The sequence below is a fragment of the Pituophis catenifer genome, unplaced genomic scaffold (genome assembly GCF_029215685.1).
Source record: "Pituophis catenifer annectens isolate HBS135680 unplaced genomic scaffold, rPitCat1.0.hap2 SCAF_1, whole genome shotgun sequence".
Lineage (NCBI taxonomy): Eukaryota > Metazoa > Chordata > Lepidosauria > Squamata > Colubridae > Pituophis > Pituophis catenifer.
In genome coordinates, this window is record NW_027256881.1 from 32,939,455 (window position 1) to 32,961,884 (window position 22,430).

A 22,430-nucleotide genomic window follows, 5' to 3' on the forward strand; every position below is an offset into this window, starting at 1 on the left:
GGCGTGAGCTTAAATGGACTCCAGAGGATGGTAGAGGACAGGAAGGCCTGGAGGAATGTTGTCCATGGGGGTGCGATGGGTCGGACAAGACTTCGCAACTAACAACAACAACAACAACAACAACAACAACAACAGAGTACTAGATCTCTAGATGATAAATTGTCTTCTACCATTTCAGTTGTAGTACTAGGCCCATCTAGGCCAATCTTGCCCATTCTAACAAACTCAGGCCTCTTCAAGGTATCAGTAAGTAGGTTTTTATATTTACTAGCCACTGTAGATTCCTGGGACTGAGCATAAGCTACTTCTGTTTACCCTGTTTTCCCCAAAATAAGACATCCCCTGATAATAAGCCCAATCGGGCTTTTGAGCACATGGCAATAAGGCCAAGAGTTTATTTCAGGGTTCAAAAAAATATAAGACAGGATCTTATTTTCGGGAAAACATGGTATGCTCAGGTGAGGGTGACATGAGCAGCAAAGTTCAACTTGTGTACCAGTTGGGTCCATTTGTGGACTGGAAGACTTTGTTCATGTTGATTGATGCCTTTTTTAATTACTCATATTTGGATTACTGTAATATGCCTTACTTGGAGCTTCTCTTGATGTACATTTGGAAACTGTAGCTGGTCCAGAATGAAATAGCATGGACAGTAGCAGGTGCATTTTGGTATGTTATCGAATGTGTGGGAGACCTTGAGGAAAAGGGGGAAGAGATGCTGCCTAGGAAACAGACTGGAGACGGGTAGCTGCCACTGGATTAATGGTCAGAGAAAAAAATGTAGTAACCTGCCCTAGTTGATCAGGCAATCAAGAAGCAGAAGTGGCATTGGAAAATATGTACCTTTAGATTAAAGATTCTATTCATGTAGCATTACAATAAAATAGAATTAGCACATTTAGTCATGTTTCTTATCCAATTTACCTGCAAGGGTTGACATGGCATGCCTATGTAACACTGCTGTTCTATGACCTGCACTGGCTTCCATTAGGCTTTGGGCAATGATTCAAAGTGCTGATTATCATCTATAAAACAGTACATGCCATATAGATTGGATACTTGCTGAGCTTCCATATGGCACGCATAGCCATATCAGTGGGCATGTGAGCTCAGCTCCGGCCAGCTGATTTTCAGGCCTTCTGGGCCCACCAGAAGTAGGGAAACAGGTTGTTTCCTGCCTCCAGAGGGCCTGGGGGTGGGGAAGGCCCATTTTCCTTTCTCACTTGGCTCCAGGGCCTCTCCAGGAGTCTTTGGAGGCTAGGGACAGCAAAAAACATCACTTCCGGTCCTACCGGAAGTTGGGAAACGGGCCGTTTTTGGCCTCCAGAGGGCCTCCGGGGCGGTGGGGAAGGCCGTTTTTGCCTTCCCCAGAATCATAGAGAGGCTCTGGAGCCAGGTGAGAGAGAAAAAGGGGCCTACTGGGCCATCACGTGCTGGGAGCGGGTGGTGGTGGTTGCGCACACATACGTGGGGGCAGGGTGCATAGAATTATGGGTGTGGCACACGCGCGCGCAATCCCCCCACCCCTCCCTTCTGGCATACAATGGCAAAACGGTTAGCCAACATTGCTCTAGTCCATCCTACCAAATTATATCATCATGTTGGACCCTGAAGATGTGCTTAAATATATTAGGATAAAGAATGAATTATCAAAAATTTAAGAGAATATATATGATTAAAAATGAAGAAATTAGAACTTGAGGGCAAAAGAAGATGTTGTTTATATACATAAGCATAGAAATATTAAGATATGATTAAAAATATGGAAAAAGAATATTTTGGCAGAAATTGTAACTATGTAAAATGTATTTGGATATGACAAGTTGTATAAGATATGATATGGCCAATACTCTGTTCATAAAATATGTGGGTGTGTGTGAGGGAAAAAAAACCTAATAAAACTTGATTCAAAAAAAAATGTGCCTTCTCTGTAGTAGCTTCTGCCTTGTGGAATAGATCCTGTCAGAGATTCAGATGGCCTTAATCCTATTAGACTCTCATATAGTTCTGAAGAACAGTATTCCCCAGACATTTAGGCCAGCAGATTAATCATGCTCAACTCTTGATGTGATTCAATGATTGAGGTACATTATTTACCTAGGCATTATGGAGTTTCTCAACTGAAGAAGCTTCTTGGATGAGAAGCAAAATAGTTTCAAGGAAAAAACCAAGAAAGTCTAGTTGCTTTTTGGAAAAGCACTTTTGTGACAATCATGGGTTATGTTTGTAATTGTTGGTTTTAATCTTTGTATTCTGCCCAGGTAGGGGCGCGATGGCTCAGCAGTTAGACACTGAGCTTGTCAGCAGGACAGCTCCTACCTACTAGTAGTTCAAAAGCATGCAAATGCAAATAGTTAAATAGGTACCACTTTGGTGGGACGGTAACAATGTTCTGTGCACTTCAGCATATAATTATGCTGGCCATATGACAACGGAAAATGTCTTTGGACAATGCTGGCTCCCTCATCTAAGAAACAGTGATGAGTACTGCCCCCTAGAGTTGGACAAGAATGATCAGGGGAAATCTTTACCTTTATTTTGCTGGGAGTCATTGGTGTAAGATAAGTGGCCATATAAATTATTTAAATAATCAAACAAACAACTATATTGGTTAACAGGTAAATTTGCTTTGTTTTTGAGAGTGGGTGTTATGTACTGAATAATAAGATACAGATATGTAGAGGTTACAGGGTTACAGGAGAAAATGGTCAACTGTTTTGAAGGCGGAAGAGGGCTTTATGCCCCAATGGAAGATAAAACGGCAGAACCATCTTCTAGGAGAAGGGAAACTCTGATTACAAACCTCCACTGCCTTGTGGCTATAGCTACTACTGGAAAAGGCTTCAGGAGTCAACCTCGAGGCAAAATCCGGAGCTGGAGTCCTGGAAGCAGTTCGTGACTGTGTACAATCACGTTCTGGTAACTCCTGCGATGCAGCTGGAACTAATCGTATCAGCTTTGCCATTCTATTGAACTATTTCAGCAACGTGGAGGGGGGGATCTGCTGCTTGAGTAACAGTCTATCCTCCATATTAATCTACCCAGGCCTCGTGCTCTGGAGAGGACCCTCTAGTTTTGCATACAGCATTGAAACAACACGGGAAGTGGCAGTTACCGGTTATAATTCTTTGCTTGATTGACGTACAGCATGACGCCAGGGGCCACTTTCGTCGGTGGGAGAGGTCATTGTACCTCATTGGGCAGCTACCGCCTGCCTTAAGCTGGGCAGCCCCCAGCCAGTAAGGTGCTGCCCCGCCACAGTCTGTTAACCTCACAGCGTGCGTGGGGTTTAGGGTCAAAGCCGACAAGCAGATCAATAACTTTGCATCATGCAACAAACATAAGAAAACTTTAGCCCTAAAGTTGGGCATCTGGAATGTTCGGACAATGACCACCGGCCTTTGTGACAATTTACAAGAGATAGATGACGTACATGAGACAGCTGCCATTGACATGGAGTTGAGCAGACTGCAGATGGACATCATTGCCCTTTAAGAGACAAGACTGTTAGACTCGGGATCTATTAAGGAGAAAAACTTTTCATTCTTCTGGCAGGGAAAACCATCAAATGAGTCTAGGGAATATGGGGTTGGCTTCGCGGTCAGGAACTCCGTACTAGGATCCATTACTCCACCTGCTGCAGGAAGTGAAAGAATTCTGTCCTTGCAGCTCCACTCATCAGCAGGGCTGGTTACTCTTATTAGCGCATACGCTCTGACATTATCATCTTCAGTAGAATCCAAAGACAAATTCTACGACGATCTGGCTGCTACTATCAAGAAAATCCTTAAGAAAGAACCACTGTTTATCCTTGGCGATTTTAATGCCAGAGTTGGAGCTGATTATAGTTCTTGGCCCACTTGTTTAAGTCAGTTCGGCGTCAGAAAGATGAATGAAAATGGCCAACGACTGCTGGAGTTTGCTGCTACTATGATCTTTGCGTTAGCAATACATACTTTAAAACAAAGCCTCAACAGAGTCTCTTGGAGACATCCAAGATCGAAGCATTGGCACCAGCTCGACTTGACTACCAGGTGCTCCAACCTCCCCAATATTACAATTACACACAACTATTAGGGTGCTGATTGCGATACAGACCACTCCTTGGTGTGCAGCAGAATAAAACTGCAAACAAAGAGATTGCATCTCTCGAAGAAGGAAGGAAGACCATGAATTGACATCAACAAGAGTCGCAATCAGGGCAAAGTGGAGGAATTTGCACAAGCACTCAAGGAAATTCTCCCAGGCCCAGCTGAAGTAAATGCATCTGAACAATGGGAATATTTCAAGAATGCTGTTTATAACACCGCCTTGTCAGTATTTGGTAAGGAGATCAGAAAGACAACATATTGGTTTGAAGCCCATTCAGAGGAGTTGACGCCAGCCATTGAGGAAAAAAGGAGAGCTCTAATTGCATGTAAAGTCTGTTTCAGTGAGCGCAACCTACAGGTTCTGTGAGCTGCTCGTAGCAAAGTCCAACAGACCGCCAGGAGATGCACTAATGATTATTGGCTGCAGCTTTGCTCTCGGATCCAGATAGCAGCTGACACAGGCAATATCAAGGGGATGTATGATGGCATCAAGCAGGCCTTAGGTCCAACACAGAAGAAATTTGCCCCTCTGAAGTCTGCTACAGGTGAGGTTATCCAGGACTGAGCACAGCAGATGGCACGCTGGATGCAGCACTACTCTTGAGTTATATTCCAGAGAAAATGTGGTAACTGAAGAAGCATTAAATAACACTGAGTGCCTGTCTGTCGTGGAGGAGCTTGACAGTGAACCAACTTTAAAAGAACTAAATGCGGCCCTGGACTCCCTTGGCTCTGGCAAGGCACCCGGGAAAGATAACATTCCTGCCGAAGTTCTGAAGTGCTGCAAAGAGAACATCTTCACTGAACTGCATGAAATATTCTGTCTTTGTTGAAGGGAAGGTGGAGTACCACAGGACATTAAGGATGCAAATATCGTCACACTGTACAAGAACAAAGGTGACAGGGGTGACTATAACAACTACTGTGGCATCTTTCTTCTAAGTGTGTAGGGAAGCTGCTTGCCCATGTTGTACTGAAGAGGCTCCAGGTGCTTGCAGAGAGAGTCTATCCAGAATCAGAGTGTGGATTTCGAGCCAACAGGTCCACTACTGACATGGTATTTTCCCTTAGACAGTTGCAGGAGAAATTCAGGGAACAAAGACAGACACTTTTCGTAGCCTTCATAGAACTTACGAAGGCTTTTGACTTGGTTAGCAGGGATGGCCTTTATAAAATTCTCCCCAAGATTGGATGTCCACCTCAGCTCCTCAACATCATCAGGTCCTTTCATGAGGAAATGAAGGACACTGTAGTTTTTGATGGCTTAACTTCAGATTCCTTTGATATTCAAAGTGGAGTGAAGCAGGGCTGTGTCCTTGCGCTAACTTTATTTGGGATCTTTTTTGCTTTTGGAACTGCAACAGAGGGTATTTACCTCCGGACCAGATCAGACGGAAAACTCTTTAATCTCTCTAGATTGAGAGCAAAGTCTAAAGTCCAGCTGAAATGCTTACAGGATTTCCTCTTCGCTGATGCTGCTGCCGTCACTGCTCACTCTGCTGAAGACCTTCAACAATCTATGGACAGTTTTAGCAAGGCCTGTCAAGACTTTGGACTAACAATCAGCCTGAAAAAAACACAAGTCATGGGTCAGGACGTGGATTCACCTCCCTGTATTACAATCTCTGCATAAGAACTGGAGGTCGTCCATGACTTTGTATACCTCGACTCAATTATCTCTGACACTCTCTCTTTAGATACTGAGCTGAATAAACGTATTGGTAAAGCGGCCACCACATTTTCCAGACTTACAAAGAGAGTATGGCTTAATAAGAAGCTGACGGAACATACAAAGATCCAGGTCTATAGAGCCTGCGTCCTGAGCACACTCTTGTACTGCAGTGAGTCTTGGACCCTCTATGCATGGCAGGAGAAAAAGTTGAACACCTTTCATATGCACTGTCTCCGACGAATTCTTGGCATCACCTGGCAGGACAAAGTTCCAAATAGCGCAGTCTTGGAACGTGCTGGAATTTCTAGCATGTATACACTATTGATACAGCGACGTCTACACTGGTTGGGGCATGTCGTGAGAATGGCTGATGGTCAGATTTTGAAAGATCTCCTGTATGGAGAATTAGTGCAGGGAAAGCACCTCAGAGGGAGACCACAGCTGCGATATAAGGATATCTGCAAGAGAGACCTAAAGGCCCTGGGAATGGACATTAACAACTGGAAAACTTTGATCTCCGATCATTCAGCTTGGAGGCTAAAGATGCAGCATGGCCTTCTCCAAGTCAAAGAGAGATTTGTTCAGCAGGCTGAGGCAAAGAGGCAGTCCCGGAACCAGTGAAATCTGGGGGCTGGGCAGGGGACAGAATGTATCTGCCCTCAGTGTGGAAGGGATTGCCACTCGAATTGGCCTTTTTAGTCACACTAGATGCTGTTTTAGGACCTCTTTTCAGAGCAGGATACCATAGTCTCTTGAGTCTGAAGGGTGCCAATGATGTAGAGATACACAACTTTCACTGTCTTGAGTGCTGTACTGAGGTTTGCATTACATAATTAGGGCCATGTTCTAGAAATGAGAGGATGCATAACTAAAAGTGATCTGATTTGAGTGGATAATGGCATATTCTAAGAAATAGAGTCATAAAGCCTCAGTTTGTACATTAACTTTGCCCTCAAGACAGAAAATCAAACATTTTTTCCTAAGCTGTTTTGGGGGTTGACAAAGGCAAGATACTTTATTGGCAAATATACTGAAATAATTGTTGGAAAGCCCAATCTATCACAAAAGAAGGAATACTGGCCACATTTAACAGTACTTTACTAGGTTATGCAAATCCAACTTATGTGGTAAAGTTTCACTATACACATACACATTCTAAATTATTAGATTAACTGAATTAAGTCAACCATTGTTAAGGCAGCACCATGCAAAGACAGACAACGGTTTTAATTCTATTGAAATGCAGTATTTATCAAGAATGGCTCTATTCAAATTGTTCATCAGGTGCAACACTCTTCAGGAATACATTTATTCTTTTCAGCCTCTGTCAGCTCCCTAAAATCATGTCTGAATTTGGTTCCTGATCTATGAGAAAAATTTACCCCCACCTCCAGCAAACACCCTGGGTCTTTCAATGAATTATGTTGCAATGTAAATGTAAGGAAAACTCATACCAAAAAAGGTATGCCTGTCAAACGTCTGCAGGTTGCTATAGCAATAAATGCAACAGTTCCTTTTTTTTTTTTTTTGCTAAGGATTATAGCCGTGACTTAAGAATATCATGAGAAAACTCAATTTTTGCAGTAAAAATATTGAAGCAATTTTAAAATGATGTTATAAATATATGTGTTTGTGGTCATATGGGATATTGGGGTTTTTTTTTAGCAAAGAGATGGTCTTTTGTAACAGGTAATATTTCCTCAATGAGCACAAGTGATTGGAAGGCATTTCTTCCCAATGGTTTTGAATGATAAATATTAGCTATGAAACATATCCTGCCAGCATGTGGAGTGAGAATACCGTAAATAATGAGAATGAATGTTTATAAACTACCAAAAAGTAAAACATTGTTTAGTACTATTTTTGTATTCTTATGTGTACTAAAATAAATTGACCTTGGATACTATGTATGGCTGTTGTGGAAACAAATATTATTCCACACACATTTTGTAAGTACTCCTATAAAAATATACATTTAAATATTTATAGTTTTGTGTGAACTGCTAAGCATAGTGTTATAAAGAAGAATGCTATACTCTTTCTTTTGCTCAATGTTTCAGTTAAAAAAAATCAAAGGAGAAGGATGAAAAGGGATAGGTCAGTACTAGTAATCCTTGTTTAATGGGACCAGAAACTCATTCATTAACCTAAGTGGTCACTAAGGGAAAAATCACATGACTGTGACTGTGCATACAATCTTACTTCAACTTTGCTTTGCTTTAGAGACCTGCGAAGTTTGTAAATGTGGGCATTGTTCACATTCACAAGGTTACTGTTACTTTTTCATCACCTTCATAATTGCATAGAGTTTCTGTCTGAGGCAGTCGCTAAGCAAGGTTACTAGCATTTGCAGCTCAGGGCTTTGTTTTGAAGTGTCCCCAAGCATTTGGAAAAAAACAGAAACTCAGGCTGGGAGCAGGGATTCTGGGAAGAGCTACAGGTTAGGAATTACATTGTAAAAGACCATGGCAAGGTGGTAGAGACAAGGGCGTTCTTTAGAGTGGGCATTTTAGCTGATTTGTTTGCCTTGTCATGCTTTTCGCTCTCAGAATCTAGATCTTGCCTCAGTCTTAACTGGTAGAGTGTCTTTCTATAAAGATAGTGCAGGAATAAGAGAAAAGGGGTCTCGTGTTGAAAAAAAGAGACAAAGCTCACTGCAGAGCAGTTTAAAATGCATACATAGGCATCCAAAGGAGACTGCAGTTCAGAAGTTACTATTATCCATCAAACAGCTCCATCTAGAGATCTGTTAGCAAGTTTAAAAATAAAACCCATAACCCTAAGAGCATAATCAATCCAGTGCATTCAATGCATTTCTTTTCATTAACTGTATATGGCAATAAACTGCTAAATATTTGGGATGTCAAGTACTGTAATAAAACCTAGAATAATGCTTTTAGTGCATAGCTTCATATACTGTATGCTTCATATGTATCTACAGCATTCAGTTACCAAAACTGCATCATCAATGCCATAGACAGAAATATGGGAAACTGATGGCAGAAAAAGACCCAGTGATCCATCATGTCTGCCCTTTGAGGTTTGTCTGTCTGTCTGTTTATCTATTATTTTCAATTATTAATTTGTATTAATATTTTATTAGTATAATGGTTTGTCGCAGTTAGCCAGATGTTCAAACTGGATTTGGATATTTTTATCCACCTTCCCAAGGACCTGAGATAGGCAAATGTCAGTGTTTTGTGGTTTTAGAGGTATGGCCGCAGGATGTAAGCTGTTCTGAGTAATGCTGCCTTTTGCACTTTACAGTATTGATGGTGAAATTGTTGGATTCAAAAATATCTTCCTGTATTCTCATAGAACATCAAATAAGTGTTTATTTCTTTACTCTAATAGTCCTTGCCTAAACTTTATCTGAGGCTGATGAAAAAAGGTAAAACCTCTTTGAAATTGGGATCGACTTCTCATGACCAATGGACATGTCCATGCTATTTTCTTGTTAACAGTGTAAGACTGATTTGTCACTGGTTTTTCTCAGATTTTTTTTCATACCTCCATCTAGTCTAAGCCCTGGGTATTCTTAGTAGTTCCCCATCCAAGAACTAACCATACCTGACTTTTCTATAACATCAGCCATGGTTGGCTAGGAGCTGCTTCCCTGCTATGACAACTGAAGCTGATGTTACGGTCCAAATATCATTATAGTATTAAGTCATGTTTGCAATGATAGCAAAGAATGGTAAGAAGTGAAGGGCATATGTTTGAGAGCATTTGAATTCTCTATCTGTCACTTCTTTTCAAGTCTTCATTGATAGAAATGCACAAATCTGACTAAGCACAGGCACCAGCTCACATCTGAACTATAAAGTGGCAGTAATAACAGTGAAGTGCTCATACTTTTCTACTTGTCAGAGGGGTGTTATACAGTGGCCTTGGGTAAGACTGCCGGCTCCTTTTAGAGAGAAAGAAGAGAGGCTGTCTAGTTGTGGTAACTTCTTGTCACAGCATTTTGCTGATATTCACCATAGTTTTAATACGTCAGGGGCAGAGTCTAAAGTAGTACCACCTCTTGCAGTTTATATGAGAGTCCTCAACCTATCGATTCCAGTGGAGTGAGCAGAAGCTAAATGTGCTTTCACACAGATGGCTTGTATTCATTCCCATCCAGACTCCTTGAGGTGGCTGGGGTAATAGAGATGAGCTGAGTTTAGAAGATAATCAATAGTTCTCTGATATAGGGTGATGGCAACCATCCTTAAAGAAGTGGTGGTGCCCTGACGCCAACTTTCTTTTGGGGAAAAATAGTGTTATAGTATATATTGAAATTTATCATTTAAACCAGAGGGGAACATGCAGTCTACAACAGCCTAGTTCAGAGTTCCCCAATGTTTCCAGCTTTGCGGACCGGTGGGTGGGGGGGGGGGGAGAGTGGGATGATTCCACGTAAGCGGCCAACAAGCGTGCGCACAGCAGTTCCATTTGCACGAGTGGTGTGCATGCGGGCCTGCCATTCACACAAATGGAGCACGCACACACACACTCGCACACTGCTTCTGCAAGTGAAGATGCGCATGTGCGCTCATCAGCCATTTCTGTGACCTGGTTGCAATCGCCTCATGCCCCACTAGTGAGCCATGGCCTAGTGTGGCTCAAGTCAGATTTACATGCAATTAGGGAATATTTAACAAAATAATATACCACATAAATAATATTACATTTTAAAGCGAAATAATAATACATTTTGTCATCAATTACCAAAACTCTGGGCTCGTGATTCATGAAGAGTCCTGCACAAACTCATAGCCTCAGTTTAATTGCAGCAGCAAAGATTGCTTGAAGCTACCTTGGTCTGGGTTAAGAAGGAGCACCTTGTGATAGAAATTCTCCATCAGAGGGTCTTAAAGTTGCTGCTATAAGTTCATAGGTTCAGTTCAAAGTGCTGTTTTAGTCCATAAATCTCAAACATAGCTTGACCTTCAGGATCACATTTTCTTTGTAGAAATAATACATCCAGTGCATGTTCCCCAACAAATCCCCCCACTGCTGACAGTTTAAGAGGACGGGGATAGTGATGGTTTTGTTCCTGCTTCGTCTGTGGTTTCCAAATTCTACAGTAGAAGAGCCTCCCCAAAAAGTCAGATCAGCACACACAAATCCATTGGTCTTCTAGAAACTAGGTAAAGCTTTTTCAGAGCCATTGAGGAATGATGAGGGGTACTATCTATATTATTGCAATGTACTGTTTATGTATTCTTTATTATTGCTTTAGTTCATAGTTTATTCTGCTAAACATTTGGGAATCCATGCAGATTTTGGTGGCATATAAAAACAAATATTAATATTCTAGTGCAGGGGTGGGTAACTATGGCCCTTTTATGACTTGTGGACTTCAATTCCCAGAATTCCTGAGCCAGCCATGTTAGCTCAGGAATTCTGGGAACTGAAGTCCACAAGTCATAAAAGGGCCATAATTGCCTACCTCTGTAGAATCTAGTCCTTTTTGGAAGGTTCACAGAATGAGATTGGACAAAGTTGACTGGAAACAATTACACTATTGTCTAACATACCTGAAGAATATCAGACTGATAAAAATATAATTATTCTGATTTTTAATCCTAATTGTACATTCCTGGAAAAATCTTAAAACCAGGTCACCAAATATATGTTCACATGAGTTATTATACATCAGTGATCCTAGCATAACTATACCATTTCTCCAGTGTTGTAATTGCTTCTCATCAGTCTCATATAACGAATTGCTTTGATTTATTGTTTTGTTTTCTCAGTACTTAATGCTCCAATTTCTTTCTTTCAGGAACTAGACTAACAAGCCTCCATTCTGCCCTCATCCATTTCCTCTTGGCAACTGGCCAGATCTAAAATTTGGCTTTTAAAATACTTACATTTGACAAGCATGGTTTACAATAAAATTTTACAGCATATTTTCTCCTTTCAGCAAAAGAAAAATGTTTTATTTTGGGGCTATGATAGATAATCATGCCCTCTCTAGAATATTATCAAATGTAAAGGGTTCAAGAAGGGTGTGGCCCACACTATTCTATTTCAAACTTCTGCATTTCCCCCCCCCCTCCCATTGACTCAATTTGAATTAGGCTGGATTCCTTCTTGTTTGATTGGGAGGCTTTGGTTTACATTTATAAAAATCTAAGTTTGGGTATACAGTTAACATAAGTCTTCAAACAACCAAAGCAATGTCTGTATATACATGGAGTATACTGAAACCCAATTGATTCTATTATTGGTTCAAGGAGGTAGAAGAGCTCAGGTAGCAAAAGGATTAACCATAGATTACACAATGCTCATTTTCAGGGTCCAAATTGCAAATTGCTTTGAAGTCCTGAACTATGGATAGGGAATCAGAGCAACTCTGGAATGAAATCATGTTTTTAATAATGGATATAAAAAAAGACTAACAAAGATAATGAGAAAAAAGCAAACTTGAAGTCGGAACAAATGGTGGAAACTGCCCAGAAGAGAAGCCAAACCTAGAAAAGAGCAATATTATAATGGTATCTATAAAAAACATAAAATATGGAAAAACAAAGGAAGTCTTCCAAAAGTTCTCTGAACACAGATCAATTTGTTAAAGGATGCTAATGCACAGATTAACTGGTTCACAGAAGATCAAACAAGGATGAAAGGAGTATTTTTAAAGTCTGACAGAAAAGATGTCAACATCCAAGAGTCTTAGGAGATATTCCCAACTTTCAAGAAACATTATTAATAGAATATGAAGTTGGATCAGCACTTCAATCATTACCAAAATGGAAAGCTATAGGAACCGACAATTCCTCTTGGAAATATAGAAAGCAACTGAAGAATTGATAAAGGTTCTAACCAAATTATGCCAGCAGATCTGGAGAACATCACAATGGCCCATCAATCAGAAGAAGTCAATCTACATTCCAATACAAAAAAGAAACTTAAAGCATGCAAACTATTATACAACACACTTAATTTCACATGACAGCAAAACAATGCTTAGGATCACCCAACCCAAATTAAAGCTCACATGAAAAGGGAAAAGACAGATGTTCAAACTACCGTAGCTTTAGAAAAGGTCAAGCAAGCAATATAAGATATTATTGCTGATGCATGCTGGATAATTGAGAAATTAATTACCACTAAAAATACCAAAAAAGAAGTCAGTGTGTGCTTTGATGGTTATCCTTTCATTGTGTCAACCATATCAACCTGTGCAATGTCTTTTAATTAGAATTTTTTAATGTAATAAAATACACCTAAGAACTAAGATAGAAAATAAGAAATAAAGAAGAAATTGAAAACAAAAACATAAAGCCTTCCGCCATTCTTTATATCAAACAACTGTCATCTTAAACTTGTCCCAACCGCTTCATTTCAAACATCTGACTACCTCACTGTCCCCATGCAAAATATATATCCAGGTCAGGAAGCACCGTACAGTCAGAATATGGCAAAAACAGACTGGCTGCAGATTGGCAAAGAAGTGAACAAGGCTGTTTGCTCTCCCCTTATATGTTTTCTCTAAATACCGAGAGTGTTCCAATTAAGTTATGGTAAAAACAACGGATCAAGATTGAATGCTTTGATATGTACATAAGGTTTTTATACAAAAATATATTCCTAATGTATTAAATTATATATTACATTTACAAATGATAACATCATTATATCTTTAACGAAGTTACAATTTCCCTTTTATCCTGTGTCCTTAATTACCCACCTTTTCTAGAGTAAAAGCAGAATTACTATGGTTCTTGCCTCATCTTCATTTTAAAGCACTGAGAATTCTGTTCCTTTTACTCAGGCTTAATGTCCTTTTATCTTACATTTAATCCTATCCTATTCTCCACTTTTAGCAGTTAAGTCCTACTGAAGTTTGAATTAGCATGGTAAGTGTTTCCTTTTGCTGAGTTGCTTCTCCATCTCTCAGTCCTCATTAGATTGTAAGAAGGATAACAATTATGTCTTGCTAGCTGATTGTAGCTGGTCTGCATTTCTGGAAAGATTGTAAAGCTGTCCTTCTACTTCTTTCATAGCTATACTTTCAAGACCTTGTTGCTCACTCCAACTACTTTAGTTTCACCTCCTTCACAGAAAATTGGATTTAGTTTTTCCAGCACAATTGCCAGCCACTCCAGGTAAACCAGACAGGAAACCCAACTAGATGAGCTAATTCTACTTTACCATGTTACATTAATAGGCTCTTGCAAATCTGAAGATACAGACTTCCCACCCCACTTTTAATTGATCAATTAGAGTGGGTCTTTCCTAAGTTTCTTTATCTGACCACTAAGCCACTGGGAGCTCCTACCTCTCTTGTCTGATTGTTTCCTAGTTAGCATCTGTTCTCCCTGTCCCCCAAGGTCTTTCACACATTCCATTACAACAATTTCCTTTCTCTCTTCCACCACCAGCATACCCTGTGCCTTCAGCATTTCTCTTGTATCTCCCTTCAGTACAGGTGTGGTCCTTTTCTCTCTTAAAGTACTAGGGACCACAAACTATAAGGAGGAAAAAAATCACACTATCAGCCTTGAGTCTTTCTTTATGTACACACACACAAATATACATGTGTGTATATATCTCTGCACAATCTAACTGTCTCCTGTCTATCTAGAAGCCGGATTAGAAGGCAAGCATGGTTTTAAAATTGGAGGAAGAAATATCAGTAGCCTGCATTATATTGATAATATTACTCTAATAGCGGAAAATGCAAAAGATTTAAAAGCTCTAATAATAAAAATCAGAAGCACTGTAGAAAATATATGATTAAGATTAAATATAAAGAAAACACAATGAATGACAAGTACAGCAACTAACTCTATTAGAAAAATAAGGTGCCAACAAGGTAGATGTACTTCCCTTCTGAAAGGTTTTAGATTATGAGGGAAACCTATGATCTTTCAAGTGTTCCTGAACTACAATTCTCAGCACTATCAAGGTCAATATTGAGATGTCTGGAACTGTAGTTTAGTTCTCCATTCCTGTTCTAGCTTGCTTGAGGTTTCAAGTTCTCATTACCAGAGTTTAGTTTTCTTCTGAAGAAAATTCATTCAGTGGATTGTTTAAATTTTGCCATCCTTAGAAAGCTTGTTCTTTATTAATTAGTAGCAGCACTTGAATCAAATTTAGCAATTTAGTGAAGCTAGCCAGCACACCAAGGAAAGAGTGTACTTACATCTCATTCACTTTCTCTTCTGGACCCTGCACTTGTCCTTTAACCGTTCCTTGTCTGGTATTTTTAATCCAGCCGACTATACCCACTTTCCTAGCTTTTTCCTCTGTGTACTGGTTTGGAAAACAAACAGAAGATATAGTCAGCATGCATTCAAGATTTAAAACTGTGACAATACATGCAGTCTGCGATTTATGACCAAAATTGAGCCCAAAGTTTATGTAGCTAGATGAAATACTTGAGTTTTGCCCCTTTTTGCGACCTTTTTTGCCACTATTGTTAAGTGAATCACTGCAGTTAAGTTAGTAACATGGTTGTCAGGTTCACATTAAGTGAATCTGATTTCCCCATTGATTTTGCTGGTCAGAAGGTTGCAAACAGTGATCACATGATCCCAATTGTCATAAATACGTGTCAGTTGCCAGGCATCCAAATTTTATCATATGACCATAAGTATGAAAAATAGTTACGTCACTTTTTCAGTGCAGTTGTAACTTCAAATGGTCACTAAATGAATGGTTATAAGTCAAGGACTACCTGTACAGTTCAGTCTCAAAATTTCAGTTTTATTCAATGACTTGCTTTTCAATGGCCTAGTCTTCTTCTAAAAGACCAACAATGTTGTCTTAAATTTGTTTCTGCTACTTCTACATTTGGCAGTAGAATTAACCTCATGTTCTCAGTTGCATATATATAGAGCACAGAATCATAGGGTTGGAAGGGATCTTGGAGGTGTGTGGGGTGGTTTTCTAAAATTATATTCAGAACATATTCCAAAAATAAGAGATATGATTATGTTAAAGAGTAACTTCAAAGGCAAGAATCACAATAGATTGAAATAAATTTTAATAGCAACATTATTAATATAACTAAAACAAAACAAAACAAAAAAATAGTATTAAGAGCCTTGGTATTACAAGGGTTTAAGGCACCCTGTTATTAAGCTGCTTAAGACCAGCTGCCTGCAATTACTGCAGGGTTCGAATCTCGCCAAGGCTCAAGGTTGACTCAGCCTTCCATCCTTTCTAAGGTAGGTGAAATGAGGACCCAGTTTGTGGGGGCAATAAGCTGACTTTGTATAAATATACAAAAGGATGAAGGCTATTGCTGAGCACATTGTAAGCCGCCCTGAGTCTTCGGAGAAGGGCGGCATATAAATCAAATTAAAAAAAAAAAAAAGTAGGTGTCAGACTTCCCCCCTAACAATTTGGATTGAAAGCAGTTTACACAAAGAACAAGTCTTTCAGAATACTTATTAGTAATATTTATTTAGAAGAATCACAATACAGAAATTCCAGGGAATACTTTATTTTCCATGAAAAATCTATATACAAGCATTCTAATGTAGCAATCCTATGGTCTGTATTCTTTTTTTTTGTTTTGTTTAATTGGTTATTTATTTTAATTGTAAAGTCATGCAACTAAAAATATGATTCTGGGCAGTTCATTACAAAGGTAAACAACCATGTATTATAAAGCAAACAGGATATAAAGCATAGAATATAAAATGGAAACTAAATCGGGTAACTGAACAACCTAAAGGGGATTCCACTCAATTGGATGCAAATATATGGAGAAAAACTCAGGTCTTAATGGCTTTTTTATAGGTAAGCGGAGTTGGAGACTGTAATATATCTTCCTAGGTCCCATAATATAACTGTGTTTAAATTAAGGCCCCTTGACTATGGCGGCAGGTATTTTGGCAGAAAGATGTGGTAGAATCTGGGCCAGAATTACAGAAGAAAGGGCTCTTTCCAGCAAGCAAAGAGTCAAAGAAGTTTGGAATATTTGATATGTAGAAAAAAAGTGAAGGTGGACTCCCCTTAGCATTTTGCAGGGTATATTAAGTAGTAATGCAGATAAATGCTTTAGTCTGGCATGACTGCTGTCTATAGGCAAGCAACAGTAAGGAAATGACTCAGAAGTAACTCCTTACGCCATTCTTGGTTCCTTGGGCCTAACATAAGCTATCCCACAAGTACCTTGGTCATATGCCATGTATGGCTTTAAAGGTGATAACCAGCACTTTGAATCACATCTTCTGGGAGCCAATGTAGATCATGGAGTAATCATATGAGTGTAATGGCCTGTACCCATAATGACTTGAACTGCTGCATTCTGGACAAACTAAAGATTCCAGATAATCTTCAAGGCCTCATTACATTAATTCAATCAGGAAGTGACTAAGACAAAAGTGACCCTGAACAAATCCCCTTTTATCTGCGACTGGAAGATAAAATTCAATTGTGCAAAGGCCCCTCTGGCAACAGTGCCATTTGCTCTTTGAGCAGGAGCTAAGAATCTAGAAGGACTCCCAGCTTGCCCACCAAGATCCAATGATAGAAACATTCCAATTCCTGGATCTGGAGGACCTAAAGCCCATAGCTACTTCATCTTTGCAGGGTTAAGCCTCAACTTGTTTTTTTCTTGCAGCCTCTGCACACCTGAAAGAATATCAACAGCTTTACTTGGAAGGCTGGGAGATAGAGATATTCAATGATGAATCATAAATGTATTGGAGATACTTCACTCAGTATCAGCAGATGATATTGCCCAGTGGCTTCATGTATTGTATATATTAAAAAGGAGGCAAGAGAAGGTAGTGCCCGAAGTACCATCCTAAAGCTGAAGTTTATTGCTCCATGATCTCTGTCAACCAACATGGTCTGGGATCTGTCCTGAAGGAAGAACTACTGCAAAATGAGGTTTCCCTCTTCCAATAATGATACAAAAAAGATGCTGAGGCACTAGAAAGAATGCAGAGAACAGCCACAAAGATGATAAGGGGCCTGGAGGCTAAATTATACAATAAACAGCTAAGGGAAGTAGATATGGGCAGCCTTAATGAAGAGAAGGTTTGGGGAGATATGATAGCAGTCTTCCAATATTTGAAGGGGTGTCACAAGGAAGAGGACATCAATTTATTCTCCATAGCACCTGAAAGAAGGACAAAAAGCAATGAGTGAAAGCTTGTCAGAGGAAGATTCAACCTGGAAATAAGGAAGAATTCTTGACAGTGAGAGCTATTAATCAATGGAGCAGTTTGCCTCTCAGGATCAGGTGCCTTATCACTTCATGTTTTCAAGAAAAGATTGGATAATCATTTGTCCAGGATGGTATATAGACTTCTGCCTTGGGCAAGGTATTGGATAAGACCTCCGACATCCTTTTCAGCCCTATAATGCTGTATTCAAATATTTTATTAATTTATCAAATATAAAATACAAAAATACAAAGAAAAATAAAGATAATGGGAAAATAAGGGAGGAAAAAGGAAAGAGAGAAAAGTGTAGCGCAAAAGGGAAAAGAAAAAGAAAAACATTGACTTCCAAGTTCTTTTGATGCAGTAGAATAAGATAATAACATAAAACCTCAACTTTTTACTTATACAAATTTCTGAAGAAAAACTGAAGCAAGTAAGGAAAAAAAACCCTCTAATTAATTAATACACAGCCTCGCCCCATCTCGTAACTGCTTAGAAATGTGTCTGCTTAAAAAAAAGGTTTGTGTGTAGCACAGCACAGATAACTACTATAAATGTTATTCAGTTTAGGCCATCAAAAATATGACAAGTCATTTGCAACTATGCTCTTAATTTCTCGAGACGCTCTGCCCCAATCAAAGTCCTCTAATGAAGCATTTCACATGAATGCTGCAAATGTTGTTATGAAGTTAGGATCTGAGCTATGGTTTGTACTTGCTTCAAGATACAATAAGTGCCAGGCTTTAAGGTAAGTTTGTTCTGAGCCTGGCAGTGGCACTTACAGTTTCAAGATAAGACATAAAGGATGCTTCTATGGTAGGAGAGAAAAAATTCATACACTGAACAAATATTCTCATCTGGATTTATTTTTTTAAGTGAGAACCAAATAACTGTATAATCTGCACTCTGTGCCCAAAAGAATTTGGATTATGTCCATTCAGATGGTTATACTGCATTTTTTAAAATAATGTTCTGAAATAATTTTTTTTGAGAGAATTAGTTATCTTTTTTGCAGCCAAATCCTGCAGGAACAGTACAACATCTCAGTCCTGTCAATCTTGTAGCCACTGCAAAGCAATTTATAATGCACTACATACTTCAGAGTGGAAGGGCCCAGAAATAACAGTGTTATAAATATTTTCAGCATTAAAGTTCTCATTTTTGAAATCTGTGAATTTCTGTCTCAGGCACTGAGTATCTGTCTGATCAGCTCATAAATTTTACATAATGAATGCCAAAATGATGAATCCCATGGAGAAACCTGATTTGTGCTAACCTTCCTCAGTTAAAGTCAGGATTACCATTTAATTTCTTGTTCATTTCCAAGGCTTCTTCACACAGAAATGGGCTTGACACTTGTTCACCAAGACTACTCACTGGGAAAAAACCTTGCATAGACAGTATTTTATAATGCTGATTTTTTTTTCATATTTCATTGTTTCCCATTGCCTTTTTCATTTCCACTTCCCATTGCTGAAAATGTAAGAAGGTGTCTTTTTTTAACCTTTGGTTGTAAAATTGTAGATATCCCAATTCGAAACACCTCTGCTAATACTGTTTCTGCTAATACTACTAATAATGTTTCACCTTTCCAAACCTTTCAACAATCTCTACTTTGCTTTGGAAAGTGAACAAAGTCCCCTTGTATTTCTTGATTATTGTGAAAGATGGGCTTTCCCATGTTTCCAGGTTGCACAATCTTAAATATGGATAATGGGAAATGCAAGATTTCCATGTATCTTGGGACCCTTGTACAATGCTTAAATTTGTCCACAGGTACCTTTTTTCTTATGTGGCTAAGTAAAATACTAAAAATAGGATATTTATATAACTAATGGTCATAAAATCAGGGTTCTACTGTAAAAGGATTTCCACTAAAGTACACATTATAATTATATGATACTTAACTCTCCAGATTAACACAGAAACTTGGCATTGCAGATTTCTGAAGTCTCTGCTCAGGCTTTCTATTTTACTCTCAAAAAAGTTACAGAGAAGTGATGCAAAGATGATATACTTCATGGTCCCTTACCATTCTGAAACAAACCCCTGAGAAAGAAGAATGCAAAGAAAATAAAACTATAAATATATGCTCAATGGAACAACATTTCATTTGTATTTATAAAACAGCATTATAACAACCAATCAAAGATTTCCAGACAATTTTTATTTTGATAGGAGGTTTGGTAAAATGAAAAGTGATTAAAAGTAACACCTTTTGGGAAACAAAGAAAAGAATCATTTTCTGTTGTGTTGAGAGTTGACAATGGCTAAAGCACCAAGGGTGTGAAAGCCACACAACATGGACTTTGTAATACCAACAACATGGACTTTGCAGTATAACAATATACCATATTTTTCGTTCCATAAGTCGCACTGGACCATAAGACGCACCTAGGTTTAGAGGAGGAAAACAAGACAAAAAATATCAGGCGGACCACAGATAGGTGTTCTTTCATATGCTATTGCCTATTGACTCCTGCACTGCGGAAAAGAGACAGAAGAGGCGGGCAATGACAAAGACAGAAGAGGCAGGGTTCAAGCACTGTAAAAGGACCTGCCGCCGTGGCCTAGCTGCTATTCACCAAAGGACTGGCACCATCCACCTTTTTTTGGGGAGGGGGGAAAATCCCTCTTATGGAGCGAAAAATACGGTATATAGATTCATCATATACAAAGAGAGAGTGCATAGCATTTTACAAGATTCATCCAAATAGTATAGCAATTCAGAAATACTGATGTATGTACAGAGAAGTATAGCTTTTATTTACACGTACGGTAGAGAAGTACTCTCCATTCCACATCTTTTAGATGTGGAACTAAGCTATGTACTGTCATGTTTTTACAGTGCTGAATTCCTAACTGTGGTATGTCCTACATGGAAGCCCAGTTGGTGTCTATTTTTATATTATTTTCCTACCAGGAAAATATTTTATTATTTTATTATGGTTCTATTATTGCACTCAATTTTAATCCTCCGCTCTTTGTTTTAAATTAGTTGTCATATATTTTAACTCTTTTGTTTTGGCGGCCCCTAGGGGGAGAGCCTTCTCTGTGGGGGCACCTACCATCTGGAATGAGCTCCCCCCGGAGATACGGAGGATCCCGGATCTGCGCTCCTTCTGCCGTGCTGTGAAGACCTTTTTATTCCATCAGGCAGGCTTGGCCTAATTTCTTTCCTTTTTAAATATGTAAATTTTAATCTGTTTTTAAATTATTGGGGTGTTTTAATCTGTCTGGGCCAAAATGATTTGATTTTATCTGGTTTTTAAATTTTTTGTATTTATGTATTTTATTGTTGGCTGTTCACCGCCCTGAGTCCTTTGGGAGTACGGCGGTATACAAATCAAATAAACCTAAACCTAAACCTAAACCTAAATTGAGGATATTGCATTTTTAATTCTATTTTTATAATTATGGTTTTAACTGTCTGCTCTCTACATCTGAGAGGGCCATATTTTGGTGGGCAAGGCCACACTTGCTTCTTTTAGAGAGAAAGAGATGTAGGATGGTTTATATAAATAACCATTTCTTTTTTCTTTCCTGGTTTATTTGCATGTGCAGTCATTTTAGCGACAAATCTACAATCATTTTACCCAGAAAGACTGGTTTTGAGCTGAGGAGGAGTTCTATGAAAACAAGCAGAAGATTGAACTATCCCTGAAAATATGTGGCCAAAGCATTGAGGACACGCTCACAGTCATCATCCATAATCACTGCTCAAATATGATGTTTACCATGCTTTCCCTGAAGAGAGAATACATATATTGGTCAAAGTTGCTGCTGTTTCCTACTACACCTTTGTATTTCACAGAAGTGTGTTTGTGCAGTTTTGAAAGATGGCAGATGTGGATAAATCCCTTGTGTATAAAATGTATTAAGAAAAAAGACTGTTCTCTCTGATGATTAGTTTTGACATGAAGGAGGATTTAATAATGTAATCTTTCACTGCCAGTTTAAAATGAAATTTTATCTCCCCAGTTTTTAAAACAAGTGCTAATCCCAGTGAGCAGTTGAACAGCTCTCCTGCGAAGGTAGCATAGGAGGTAATGGTAACTTGTAACTGGGGCAGCATTAGTGGATCTGGGGGCATGGAAACAATGAGTGCCCCTTCCTGCTTTTGCCGCGCACGTGTATTATTAACATTAAGACCCTTGCCGGCTCTTCAATTCACTTTTAAGACTAACTGAGTACAGAACTGTTTTGAGCCAGCACGGCCAGCATGATCTGGCAATTAAATTCGCTTTATATAAACGGTTCTCCTTGCCAGCTTTTCTTTGTAACCCGAGAGGACAGTTCGTGCGCTCTGAAGCTATTTTTGCCAGCGCGGTTCTCTTCCCCACGGCCCCTTTCCTAATATTTAGCCTTCGCAACTTTCTCCGCTGCTCACCTTGAACCCGGCCGAATACCTCGTAATCCACCGATTTGAGGATCCGGGACATAATGGTTGCAGGGAAAGAAGAGTCACTCAGGGTAGAGAAGGAGTGAGAGCGAGCAAGCGCTGATCAGTCTAACGCAGAAACCCAGCCAGCAGAGGCAGCGACG

At 39.2% G+C, this 22,430-nt stretch overlaps 1 protein-coding gene and 1 long non-coding RNA gene across 4 annotated transcripts in view; one reads left to right on the top strand and one right to left on the bottom strand.

Annotated features, from left to right (window-relative positions):
* Positions 1-21,663, top strand: part of LOC139319683 (uncharacterized) — a 32,410-nt gene extending 10,747 nt beyond the window's left edge. The window contains exons 2-3 of the long non-coding RNA XR_011600640.1: positions 20,924-21,041; positions 21,450-21,663. This is a non-coding gene — a long non-coding RNA (uncharacterized lncRNA). The remainder of the gene's footprint in view (positions 1-20,923; positions 21,042-21,449) is intronic.
* The window catches only part of ACYP2 (acylphosphatase 2), a 65,249-nt gene extending 42,819 nt beyond the window's left edge, over positions 1-22,430 (bottom strand). For all 3 annotated transcript variants that reach the window (XM_070947627.1, XM_070947613.1, XM_070947623.1), the window contains exons 1-3: positions 22,276-22,430; positions 19,918-19,934; positions 14,906-15,015 (exon numbers count right to left, since the gene is read on the bottom strand). In XM_070947627.1, the coding sequence (XP_070803728.1) occupies positions 14,906-15,015; positions 19,918-19,934; positions 22,276-22,327 (179 nt within the window). In that variant the 5' untranslated portion in view covers positions 22,328-22,430. The remainder of the gene's footprint in view (positions 1-14,905; positions 15,016-19,917; positions 19,935-22,275) is intronic.